This window comes from Akebia trifoliata, chromosome 9 (genome assembly GCF_017979445.1).
Source record: "Akebia trifoliata isolate Shusen 1 chromosome 9, ASM1797944v1, whole genome shotgun sequence".
Classification (NCBI taxonomy): domain Eukaryota; kingdom Viridiplantae; phylum Streptophyta; class Magnoliopsida; order Ranunculales; family Lardizabalaceae; genus Akebia; species Akebia trifoliata.
Genome location: NC_141383.1, coordinates 652,394 through 665,837, shown reverse-complemented (window position 1 = coordinate 665,837; position 13,444 = coordinate 652,394). Strand labels below are relative to the sequence as shown.

The 13,444-nt window shown below is 35.8% G+C and overlaps 2 protein-coding genes across 9 annotated transcripts in view; both read right to left on the bottom strand.

Annotated features, from left to right (window-relative positions):
• Positions 1-3,087, bottom strand: part of LOC147393968 (uncharacterized) — a 38,471-nt gene extending 35,384 nt beyond the window's left edge. Inside the window, exons 1-2 of the mRNA XM_086453931.1 lie at positions 2,999-3,087; positions 2,872-2,918 (exon numbers count right to left, since the gene is read on the bottom strand). The gene's annotated coding sequence lies outside the window, so the exon portion shown is untranslated. The remainder of the gene's footprint in view (positions 1-2,871; positions 2,919-2,998) is intronic.
• Positions 1-13,444, bottom strand: part of LOC147393967 (Tetratricopeptide repeat (TPR)-like superfamily protein) — a 58,214-nt gene that overhangs the window by 10,570 nt on the left and 34,200 nt on the right. For all 8 annotated transcript variants that reach the window (XM_086453924.1, XM_086453920.1, XM_086453921.1 and 5 more), the window contains 2 exons: positions 12,238-12,306; positions 12,077-12,133 (listed from right to left, as the gene is read on the bottom strand). In XM_086453924.1, the coding sequence (XP_086310050.1) occupies positions 12,077-12,133; positions 12,238-12,306 (126 nt within the window). The remainder of the gene's footprint in view (positions 1-12,076; positions 12,134-12,237; positions 12,307-13,444) is intronic.

The window sequence follows — 13,444 nt, the reverse complement described above, 5'->3', positions numbered from 1 at the left end:
TGAGAGAAGAAAAGAGAGACACGAGGGAAAATATGGTTGCAATAAACTAGCTTAGCAATTTTGTAAATCTAGTCAACTTAAAATATGATTTCATTGTTACATAATGACACTAAGTAATAGCATTGTAAGAAGTTGATAATAAAAGGGATATTTGAAAAAAAAAAAAAAAAAGTGAGCAAAATATTGAATGTCATAAGGGTCCTTTGTTGAACATGACACCAAGAAAAAGACTTAGTATTAGCATAATTAGCAAACAAGCTCATCATCATCATCATCGAAGCCTTATCCCAAAGATTCGTGGTTCACTAAACAAATTATGATCCTTTATTCAATTCTGTCTAGAGCCTAGTCTTCCATTCTTGAAAGTGAGTTCATATCTACTTTCACCATTTGTATCCAGTTCTTTTGCATCTTTCTTTTACTCTTTTAGAATCTTCAACTTGTATATTCCTTCTAATTAGGGCAGCAATTGGCCTTTGTCGAATGTGCTCAAACCAACTCAATCAATTTTCTCTTATTGGAAAAGGGGAGAAAAAGAAAGTCAATATATAAAGTTGAGGGGGTATGCTTGGAAAGGGGGTGAAAATAAGATAAGTCCGAGGGGGGCTATAGTTAATGCGGAGCGCAAATCAAGTCAACGGTCAAGGGTTTCGACAAAAATTTTGTAATTATTTAGGTTTTCACTTATTTGGGTCTAGATTTATCATTTTATCGTTCGAGATTATTTTAGATTAGTTATTTATTTAGTTTTTTGTTTTAGGACTTTACTTTGGTGTTTTTTTAGCTTACTTTGATGTTTTATTGGCCCATGGACTTGATATAATATTTAGGGGTAGTTTAGTAACTTTAGTTTGTCTTTTATTTAAGTTTATTAGGGTTGAAAAATTATGAAAGAAAGTTAGGAAATTAGGTTATTTTAGTTTGATTAAGATTCTTGACTTTATTTTCTTAATATATATATATAGGGAGCGGTTCAACAGCCCTAAAGTTTGCCAAACATTGTGCCAAACATTTTTCAAAACATGGGTTAGAAGTTTTGGATTGAGCTGATTTTTTGTGAGGATGATCTTTATGATGAGGAGATCATCCTCACCAAAAATCAGCTTATTCCAAAACTTCTAACCCCGTCAAAAGTGATTTACAAAAATTGGACGGTCCACGATTCTTCAATTTGTAAACTAGGGTTAGAAATTTCAAAATGAGCTGATTTTTGGTGAGGATGATCTCCTCATCATAGAGATCATCCTCACAAAAAATCAGCTCATTCCAAAACTTCTAACCCATATTTTGAAAAATGTTTGGCAAACTTTAGGACTGCTAACCGCTATATATATATATATATAGATATATATATTGTACTAGGGCTTTTTTTTCAAAGAATTTTGATGAATAAAGAATGAGTTTGTGAGTTCTCCACCATTTTTGTGTGATTACAAGGTTCTATTTTTCTATCCCTTCTCTTTTTTCTTCTAATCTTTATTTTTTTCTTTCTATCATTTTCTCTTAACTTACTTGAATTCTTAGTTCTTGATTCTTGATTCTTGAAACTCATTTTATTCTACCCTTAATCTTTTCTCATTTTCTTTAATCCTTATTTCATTAATCTCTTTTTCAAATCTGCCCTATACTCTATCACTTAACTCCAACTAGTTACCCTAAACTTTCCCTAATCGTAATTTCAAAATATTGTAATTGGAAAACTTTGTGTTTTACATTTCAACATATGACCAATTGAGATTTTGGAAACCCTTTTCCTATTGTCACCCAAATCCTTACCCAAAATCGTAAACCAAATTCCCTAAACCCCATATCTTCTTTTCTTCCCTCACCGTCCTGCATCAACAGTCATATATATAGGCTTTGATAAAAAGTATTCTCAAGTTCACATTCAATCAAATTAAAAAAAATTTACTCCAAAATATATGGAAATACATGAGTGGCTTTAGAGGAAAAGTGCTGAGAATTTAGTTTTGCTATCTAGAATTCATGATAAATGCTAGACAATAGAATCCGTAGGCTAAATTCACAAAAGGTGCAGATGTTGACAAAAATAATACTTACACCAAATTCTCCTTTAGGTGCTTCAACTGCGGTATAGGTAGAAGGAGCTGGTACGGAAAAACCTTCTGTATAAGGTTCGAAATGGTGAATTGAGGTAGAGTAGACCGATGATCCTGTAGTCATTTGGCCGGCTATTGAAAGAAAAAGTTGAAAACTGCTCCCCCGATGGGTTCAATACCCTCCATCACCGATTTACTAATTGCATATATAGATAGGTTTATTGATAATAAAAAAAAACCACGATGATGTGTTCTAGTGTGGAGATGGGAAAGAAGGATTGGGAAACAAATCAGAGGAATTATTGGAGAAGGACTGTGATTTTAGTTTCGTATACCTAGAATGAGCTATTATGCAAGACAAAAGTAATTCATTAGATTTGCAAGAGGGCAAATGTTGGTTTCGACCAAGAATCAACTTGAAGAAGCACACACAAAAAGTGAAAAATGCAAAAAAGAAAATATCATCATAGGACGCAAGAAAAAGATTTAGACACAAATGAAAGGCCATAGTGGAAGGAATGTGATTTTAGCTTTTATGATTTTCATGAACAATATATGCTAAATGATTAGAGTCATTCATTTAATTTGCAAAACAGTACTGATGCTAATTGCACCAAACTCTTATGGAACAAGTATCATCGATTAGGAATCATCTCAAAGAGGCACCAACAAAGAATGAAAATGGAAAACAAAGTATCATTGTCAGAAGCTACCACCCTAAAAAAAATTATGAAACATATAACTTGTACAAATCTTTCCATTTCCAATTCAATCTAATCCATTGTTATTATAACTAGTAAAAATAACAAACCTGAATATGGTCTTTGGGAAGTATGGTTTCTCTAACATCAAGACACCTGCAATGAAAAATGATTATGCATATCATTTGGTGAACATGAACTATAACTATTTTATAGGCACTTGATAAATGACTTTCCGTTCTAGAAGCTCTTGTGCTTCCTTTAAGTTCCCAATGGATTGTAGGGTCAAGGCTAGACTTTCCGCTGCAATTACAGTGTCCAATGAATTCCACCCCTAAAAAGAAATATTCAATGACAGATAAGTATGATAAACACAAAAGTAGAATGCTAGGAACTTGTAGATGCCACCTCATCACACTATTAACCAGATAGCCAATGGCTCTGAAGGTGTAGATGCATCCTATCATTTAGGCAAGGTCACACAATTGTCCTTCCAAACGAACTTTGCATGATCAAAACGAGCAATCAAGTGGTTTTGAACCTAACATACTATTGAATAACTCTATTTTATTTAGTATTTTATGTCTTTTCTCCTTTTTTTTTTGTCTTTTCCACTTATTAGACTTTGTAATCCCTTTAAAGCCTAATTAGAAATTCGTACTTAATCAAGTTAGAATTCTCTCAATTCAATTTGGTATCAAAGCCTACCTCCATCGGCCCCCAAGACCCAACCTTACTACAACTCCAAAAACTCTAGCCTTTTTTTTTTCCTGATACTTTAAATTGAGATAATAAATCAACTATTTATTAAATTGTGATAATAAATCAGTGTTGTATGTGCAGGTCTCAAGCTGAAATGGTGGCCACTTACTCATTAATTGTCGTGTGGCTCATTACATTTGGTCACATTTCTTATTTTTGTTTGGTATTGTGGGTTGCTTTCCCAGATCAGTCATGTCGGCTTTGGAGTCTTGGTTGTCGTGGAGAGGAGCTTTCTCGTCTTCTAAATGGATTCTCTGGTCCTTGGTTCCTTTCGCAATTTGTTGGGGAATTTGGAAACATCACAATCAATGCATTTTTTAGGGGAAAGAGGCGATGATGGAAAGCTTAGTTCTTGCTATTTTAGAGTTCATGTTTGCATGGAGTAAACTTTATAAGGAATTTAAGGGGATTTTCTTTGAAGATTTTGTTATGAGATGGGATAGGGTTTGTTCGTTGTCCGAGAATCTTTTGTTTGTTTTATTGTTGTTGTCTTGCTTTTCTCTTGTTTCTTTTCTTTGTCTTGGGTTGGTCCCCTCGACCCCCCTCATTTTCTTTCTCTTAATAAATTTATCTTTATCGATCAAAAAATAATAATAAATCAGCTATTAATATAGCAGCAAACCCAGTTCAGGGTGATAGAACGAAACATATCGAAGTTGATCGACATTTCATTAGAGAAAAGATTGTTTCTAGGCAGATTTGTACTCCCTTTTGCTCCTACACCCCAGCATCTTGCCAATATTTTTACCAAAGGTGTTAACAAAAACACCTTTAAAGGTATCTTGTCCAAGTTGGGCGTTGCCGATATCCACATACTAACTTGCGGGGGAGTGTTGAATAATTCTATTTTATTTAATATTTTATGTCTTTTGTCATTTTTTGTCTTTTTCACTCATTAGACTTTGTAATCCCTTTAAATCCTAATTAGGGCTTTGTAATTAATCAAATTAGAATTCTCTCAATTCAATTCATACATAACACATGTAGAATATTATTGTTATCGTTTGATCTACTAGCTCAGGCAAGATTTTGAGTCAATAAATTAAAGTCAGAGAATTATCGTTAATTTTTTCCTCCATGTGCAAAGTAAGTGACAAGTTAGTTGATCGTCTCCTTCACCATCTTTGCATTCTTTCATGGATCACTTTTTATCATCATGTTTAAGGACTTAATTTAAAAACTTAAAACAGTTCACCACCAAAGGTTGAATAGAAACTCGATCATGCCTTTCAAGCAATTGGCAAGACCATAGAAGTATCTCATTAAGGAATGGAACTTCAGAAATTTAAATCATACATTCTAGTACTCTATATTAGGTTTAGAAACTAAATCTATGAGGATCCCTATTGAAACAGGACTTAAAAGAAACTTTAAAAAGAAAAATCATTTCTATATTTTTTTATAAGCAAAAGATTATATAAGTAACAAAAAAAGAGGATACAAAGAACCCCAGTGATCGAGGTGACACACCGATTGGGAAAATTGCAACACAAAAGGAGAAAGAGAAAAAACAACAGGCACACATCTAAACTCAATCTCAAATCTTTAATCTTTACCCAAAATCCTAAACCAAATTCCCTAAAAACCCCATATTTTTGAAACAGGACTTCCATGATGAGACCTACGGCTTAAGAATAAGGAAATATCTAATGGTCTAAAAACAGTGGATCTTTCAACAAAATTTTAACTAGATCTCTGATAGTCGCTGAAACCCAAACATGAATCTCCTCAATCAACTCTATGAACAACAATTGGTGACCAATCATCACAGAATGAACAAGAAAAGAATATAAGCTGGATCACAGTGACAGTGGGGCACAAATCTATTTTTGATGCCTTATTGGGTGAAACCCCTGACGGGTTGCTCCTTCCCTACTCCTGGAACTTTAAGCATTAAATTCAACAAAGGGTCCTCTCTGATGGAGATAGTTGACAGTTTAGTGCAGATGTTCATCATCCATGGGAGAAGGAAAGGTCTATTGGGGAGTGGGCTCTTGCTATAGCGTGAGATGAGTTCAGCAGAGACATCGTGGACTATCACTTATAGAGACATTGTGGACTATCACTAATAGAGACATCATGGACCACCCCTAATAACACATGTAGAGTAATCTGGATTCCAATCTCTAATGGACGTTCCACAACACTGGAATAGATTTGTTTGGTATTCGTATCATACCACAAAGCATGCATTTTGTATCTGGCATGCTCATTCAAACAAGCTTGCGACATTGGATAATCTTTGGAAATTTGGTATCATAATCCCTATGTCATTTCTGCTATGCTCGAATTGTTGTGAATCTGTGAACCAAGTCCATATTAAGACCATTCGAAATTAGAAGCTCCAGATTCTATTCCCTTGATGGTAAGCTAAAATGGCTCATCCAGATTGCCAAAAGAAAAGGGTCACTTCTTCTCTAATGAAACTGTAGGAGAATCAGGAAATCTGATCTCATAGAATCTTCTGGATTATTCTTGATCACTCTTGACTTTCTAGAATATTCCTGTAATTTTCTATGATAGGATAGTTGGATTATTATTCTAGATTATTCTTGAATTTCTAGATTATTCTTGTAATAGGATAGTTGGTCCATAAATACCACTATTGGGGCATTTGTAATGATCATCTAAGAATTCTCAATAAATTCAGTTTTTTCTACATGCTATCAAAGCACTAGGTTCTGATCTAGGGATTACCTATGGCGAGCCAAAATCCGTAGAAGACGGCTTTAACCGGTACGACCAGCAAAGACTCAGCAGCGTCAAGGGAAAGCACCGCAAGTTCAAACCTGAGCTCCTCCATCTCATTCAATGGTTCGGAAGGGTCCATGAATTCGTTCCAATTGAATATCCACCGTTTAAATGGAAAAAACTACACGGAATGGTCGCAAATCGTTCTTTTGATTTTGGAAGGCAAGGGGAAGCTTGGATATCTGACAGGAGAAGTGACAAAACCTGCAGATGTAAATTTGACTCTCAAGACCTGGAAATCAGAAAATTCTTTGATTATTGCGTGGCTGGCGAACTCAATGGAACCCGCAATTGGCAAGCCCTTCATGTTCCTATTGACGGCCAAAGATGTTTGGGAAGCAGTCAGGGATACGTATTCCGATCTAGAAAATTCTTCGCAGATTTTTGGTTTAAAATCCAAACTTTGGCACACGAAACAGGGTGACCGAGATGTAACCTCCTATTACAACGAGTTGATGACATTGTGGCAGGAGTTAGACCTCTGTTATGATGATGTCAGGGAGTGCGCGAATGATAGTGTCCGGTTCATGAAACGACAGGAGAATGATCGTGTATTTATGTTCTTGGCAGGACTTAACAAAGAGTTAGACGAGATGTAAGGCTGACTTTTAGGGAAAACTCCTCTGCCAACAATTCGTGAAGCCTTCTCAGATGTTCGGAGAGAAAAAGCACGGCAGAGTGTGATGCTTAACAACAAATCGGTTCCTAGTACTACTAACTCGGGATTTTCAGGAGGAGGTGAAGAAGGATGGTAAGCATTCTGAATGGCCGTGGTGCGATCACTGCAAACGTCCGTGGCACACACGGGAAACTTGCTAGAAAATTCATGTCAAGCCTCAAAACTGGAAGAAGAAATCTGGTGGAGAGGGGCGTGCACTTCAGGCTAGTGTCTCGGATCAAGAGCAGCAGTCTTCTTCAAATTCGTTTCCTTTCACCAAGGAACAAATAGACCAATTGTACAAGTTTCTCGAGTCTCAGAAAAATCCTTCTTATTCTTTGGCTAAAAAAGGTAATTACCTGAAAACAGCTCTCATTGGTGTCTACCCTGATCGCACCTGGGTCATCGATTCAGGTGCAACCGATCATATGACAGGGTTGTCAAAATTTTTTTCTTTGTATAATCCTTGTACAGGTAATCAGAAAATTAAAATTACATATGGCTCTCTCTCTCAGCCATTGCAGGAAAAGGTTCTATTATATTATCTCCATCACTCACTCTTCACAATGTTCTTCACGTTCCCAAACTTTCGTGTAATCTTTTGTCTATCAGTAAGCTAACCCGTGATCAAAACTGTCAAACTAATTTTTCCCAACTCATTGTGTGTTCCAGGATTTGACCTCGGGGAGGATGATTGGCAGTGCTAAACAGAGTGGAGGACTCTACTTCCTTGATGATGAATCTGTATCGAGGCGACAATCTCAACAAATAAGATCCTGCTTTGAATCTATTTATATTTCCAATAATAATATTATGTTATGGCATTTAAAATTAGGTCATCCAAGTTTCAAATATTTAAAACATTTGTTTCCTAAGTTGTTTGGCAATAAATATCCATCTATGTTTCATTGTGAAATATGTGAATTTGCAAAACACCACCGTACATCTTTTCCTTCACAACCATATAAACCATCAAAACCTTTCACTATTATTCACAATGATGTTTGAGGTCCTAATAAGATAAGTACACCTTCTAACAAGAGATGGTTCATCACATTTATAGATGATCATACTCGACTTTGCTAGGTGTATTTATTGAAAGAAAAATCAGAGGCCGAACGCGTTTTTAAAAATTTTTACAATATGGTGCAGACTCAATTTCAAACTAACATACAAGTTTTCAGGAGTGATAATGGGAAAGTATTTTAACATGACCTTGGAAAAAAAATTCTTGAAAAAGGAATAATTCATCACAGTTCTTGCATCGATACACCCCAACAGAATGGTGTTGCAGAAAGAAAAAATAAACATCTGTTGGAGGTGGCTTGCGCGTTACTTTTTGCAACTAAAGTTCCCAAGTATCTGTGGGGAGAGGTTGTTTTAACTGCTGCGTACTTAATAAACAGAATACCCTCCAAAGTTTTACAATTTCGAACTCCTTTCCAAGTTTTCACAAATTGTTTTCCAATTATTAGACTTTCTGCTGATCTACCTCTAAAAATATTTGGTTGTACGATTTTTGTTCATGAACATCGAAAAATTGGAAAACTTGAGCCCAGAACTATAAAATGTGTCTTCATTGGTTACTCCCCAACTCAGAAAGGCTATAAATGTTTTGACCCGATATCGAAAAAATGTTTTGTCACAATGGATGTTATATTTTTTGAAAAACAACCATATTTTAAGGATATTCATCTTCAGGAGGAGATTTTTAAGGAAGATTCATTTAACTCGGGCAATGTTTTTCTCTCAGATGATGTGTTTCTCTCGCAAGAGTCTGAGTCTAATATCTCTGCACCTACAGTAAATGGCCAAGATTCATTCCTTGAAACTCCTCCTATTATGATTGAAGTTTCCCTTGAGTCTAGGCCTACATTTGAAAAACAATCTAAAAATCAGAATTCTGAACAACAATTTTTGAAAACTGAAAATAAGGAACAGCCTACTATAATGTCACAACATGATAATAGATTCAAGGAAGGTGACCGAACTTGGAAAGGGATTGTTTACTTGAAGAAGAATCATAAGAAAAGGAAAGAAGAATTGACTCTACAGCACAGCCATGATTCTGAACCAAGGACGAATCAACAATCTGAGTCTGTTACAGGTAATTCTCTTTCTCTTCCCAACAGTCAGTCTAAGCCTTCTGATTTAGACATTCCTATACCTCTTCGTAAAGGGGTTAGATCTTGTACTAGTCATCCACTGTCTAAATTTGTATCATACTCGAAATTGTCTTCATCTCTTGCTGCTTTTATCTCTCAATTGTCCAGTGTAAAAATTCCTAACAGTGCACAGGAGGCTCTAAAGGTTCCAAAGTGGAAGGAAGCAGTACTTGAAGATATGAGAGCTCTTGAGAAGAACAATACTTTGAGTGTTGAGGCATTGCCAACTGGGAAGACCACTGTGAATTGTAAATGGGTCTTCACTATGAAGTACAACTCTGATGGTTCAGTGGAAAGATACAAGGCTAGGTTGGTGGCAAAGGGATTCACCCAAACATATGACATTGATTATTCTGAGATTTTTGCTCCTGTTGCAAAATTAAAGACGGTGAGAGTACTTTTATCTATTGCTGCTAATATGGACTGGCCCTTGCAACAACTAGATGTGAAGAATGCCTTCCTCAATGGTGACTTGGAGTGACTTGGAGGAAGAAGTGTACATGGATAGTCCGCCGGGCTTTGAGGAGAAGTTTGGCTCAAGAGTATGCAAACTAAAAAAGTCCCTGTGTGGTCTCAAACAGTCTCTAAGGGATTCGTTTGAGAAGTTCACACAGTCTGTCAGAAAACAAGGATATTCTCAAGGACAAGCTGATCATACCTTGTTTTTCAAGTTCTCTCATGAAGGAAAGATTGTTGTGCTAATAGAAAGACTGAAGAAGAGCCTTGCATTAAAATTCGAGATCAAGGATTTAGGAGCGCTAAGATATTTCCTTGGCATGGAAATTGCTCATTCAAGGAGAGGAATCGTTGTCTCTCAACGAAAGTATATTCTTGATCTTTTGAAGGAAACCGGGTTGAGTGATTGCAGACCGGCTGAGACTCCCATGGATCCCAATGTAAAGCTTTGGGAAGAGGGAAGTGATCCTTTTGATAGTGGTAGATACCAGAGATTGGTTGGAAAACTAATCTATTTATCTCATACTCGACCGGATATTGCCTTCTATGTCAGTGTTGTTAGTCAATTTATGCACGCACCTTATGAAAAACACCTCGAGGCGGTCTACCGAATTTTGAGATATTTAAAGTCTACTCCTGGAAAATGTCTGTTTATCAAAAAGACAAATCAAAGGAGTGTTGAGGTATTTACTGATGCAGATTGGGCAAGTTCGGTGAATGACAGGAGATCTACTTCAGAGTATTGCACCTTTGTGTGGGGAAACTTGGTTACCTGGCGAAGCAAGAAGCAAAATGTTGTTGCCAGAAGTAGCGCAGAGGCTGAGTTTAGAGCAATGGCTCAAGGGATCTGTGAGGTATTGTGGATATACAGAATCCTCGAAGAACTCAAGATGACTGTGGAACTTCCTCTTAAGCTGTACTGCGACAGCAAGGCTGCAATAAGTATTGCTCACAATCCTGTCCAACATGATAGGACGAAGCACATTGAGATTGATCGACATTTCATTAAGGAAAAAATTGAAGCTGGAACTGTTTGCTTGCCATTTGTGCCTTCTAGTCAGCAAACAGCCGACATCTTGACTAAGGGGCTTGCTAGACCTAACTTTGAACATCTGATAAGCAAGTTGGGCATGATTGACATCTATGCACCAACTTGAGGGGGAGTGTAGGGAATCAAGAAATCTGATCTCATAGAATCTTCTTGATTATTCTTGATCATTATTGACTTTCTAGAATATTCATGTAATCTTCTACAATAAGATAGTTGGTTTATTATTTTAGATTATTCTTGAATTTCTAGATTATTCTTATAATAGGATAGTTGGTCTATAAATACCACAATTGGGGCATTTGTAATGATCATCCAAGAATTCTCAATAAATTCAGTTTTTTCTACAGAAACATAGATTTAAATATGCAATTGGGCACATCTAGGCTAAAATAAATCCTAGAATCTTCAAGGATTCTTTTTACGTGAGAAGGTTCTTCTGTCCCACATCTCTCATTATATTCTAGGATACCAACAAGCCAAAATTAGACAATGCAAAATCTAAGTTAATTCTGTGAAAATGGGGTGAGACTCCAAGCCTATTGTCGCATCATCTAAACCTTGTAAATGGTATCCTCCTCCTTGTGATGTCACGAAGATTAATATTGATGGATCAGTATCAAACAACACCGCAGGTCTTGGTGCAGTGCTTCGAAAACTGATGTAGAATTTATAAGTTCGTTAAGGGTCCTTCTTTTCTCAAGGATCAAGTTGACTCAAGAGCTTGCAAAGAGCAGTAATCTCAGAGAAGTAAAACTTTCTTCTGATTTCAAACTTGCAGTAGACTATATACTTAATTGTATGAGCTACCCCTGGAACATGACATCGATACTTCGCGACATTTTAAACATAACATCCTCCTTTCACAATGTTTCAATTCAACATGATTGGCAAGAAACGAATTTAGTAGCTGACTATATGGCCAAATTGGGCGCTGGTGGTGCTGCTTCACCAATTATTGGCTACACAAAAGAAGACATGGATCCTTTTTTTGTTTTAAACCTTATCTGATAATTGATTAATAATAATAACAACAACAATAAGAACCAAACGAATAGAAGTATCGATACATGCCATTGTGAAGTTCTAGTTGAGCATCTTAAAAATTCTATTTTCACCGGAAACCAATGCACAAATTTTAAGGTTTTGAAAGCTCTCATAAAAACACAATATTTGCAGAGAGAAAATTAGACATTTGTAGAGACAGAGAGAGAGGGGGAGGGGGGGTGGTGGTCTTATATAGCACTAAAATCAGCGGTTTTGTAAATTGGCTTAGTTATACTGGTATTTACCTTAATAGTGTGCTTTTAAAAGAAGAAACAGGAAAGAATTCAGGGTCAAAATTGAATATTATCCAAGGAACAACTAAAAACTTCATGATCACAAGCTGTACTGATAAACTTGTAGGGAAATTCAAAAAACAACCTAAACATGTCCACGGAAACTGTGCAAGTAGGTAACCCAAAATGTATTACCTGAGCAAGATGCCGTAATCTCCTCACGCATATAACTGATTCCCCTAGGCCAGCTTCCTAGAAACTCCACCAACACTCGGGAGTCAGATAGTAGATGCAGCATAGCCACAAACCCAATTTTCCATATGTATATTAACAAAAACAATTATGAATAGAAGAACCTCTAATATCCTAATAGAATCCTGGATAAGGGCCACAGCATCATTCTCCATTCCTTGAAGATAGATCACCTAGGGGCAAAATGATAATGCGACTTTAAAATCTCGTTGAATTATGAAGGAAAAAAAAAATGCTCTAGTAAATATTTGAAGCAAGATCAATTACGTCTGAAACCAAAGATCAAATATTTAGGTATATTTTGCGAGGACAATATATTCCACACTTGCTTTTTAAAAATATGGTGCTTTGCATCAATATGGTGCATGTATTATATACATTGCGAAGTATCATAAATAAATGTTCATATAGTTTTACAAAATCTAAATGTATCTAATAGAGAATGATATGCAACATATAAATGTGATACATTGTATCATTGTCAGTGTATCTTATCATAAACATAAAGGTTGAGATGGTGAAATTATATATTTAGTATATCCGAATTAGTATCTTATACATTAGGAAGTACTTTCTATATCTTGGTTGATGTGATCTCTGTAAATACCCCATCAAGGTTCATGTAATAATCGTTAAAGAATTTTAATAAAGATCAACTTCTTCAAGGTATCAGAGCCTAAACTATATTGAGAGGATGATCTTGACGCACCATTCTTCCGCGATGGACCTAAATCCTTTCCTTCTTCTTTACTAATTTTTTTAATTTTCTTTCAATAATCTAACCTCTCTCTACATCGCTACAAAACTCCCTAGTCCACACATTCATGTCTCATGATTTCTGTTTTTTTTTCCCCTAAAATCTCTCCAATGAGAGTTCTTTTATTAAGTTTGTGATGGAGGATTATATATTTAGTATATATTAACTAACATCTTCTATCCTAGGAAGTATTGTTGATTAGAATATTTAAAATTAAATAGTAGAAGTGATTTATTAGGTTAATTAGAATATTTATATTAGATTACTTTCTATATCTTAGTTCATGTAATCTCTATAAATACCCTACCAAAGTTCGTGTGTAATAATCATTAAAGAATTTCAATAAAGTTTAATTTCTTCAGTATCAAGACCTCAACAAATTCTAGGAAGATGGGGGTTAGATAGAACCAGATTTACCTCCCAAAGAAAGATGGGGTTCTCGAGATCAAAAAGCAAGGCATGATTGACCGTGCATTACTAGGAAAATGGTTTTGGAGGTTCGGGAATGAGAAAAGTAGCTTATGGAAGAACATCAGCTTATGGGTGTGGGCTAT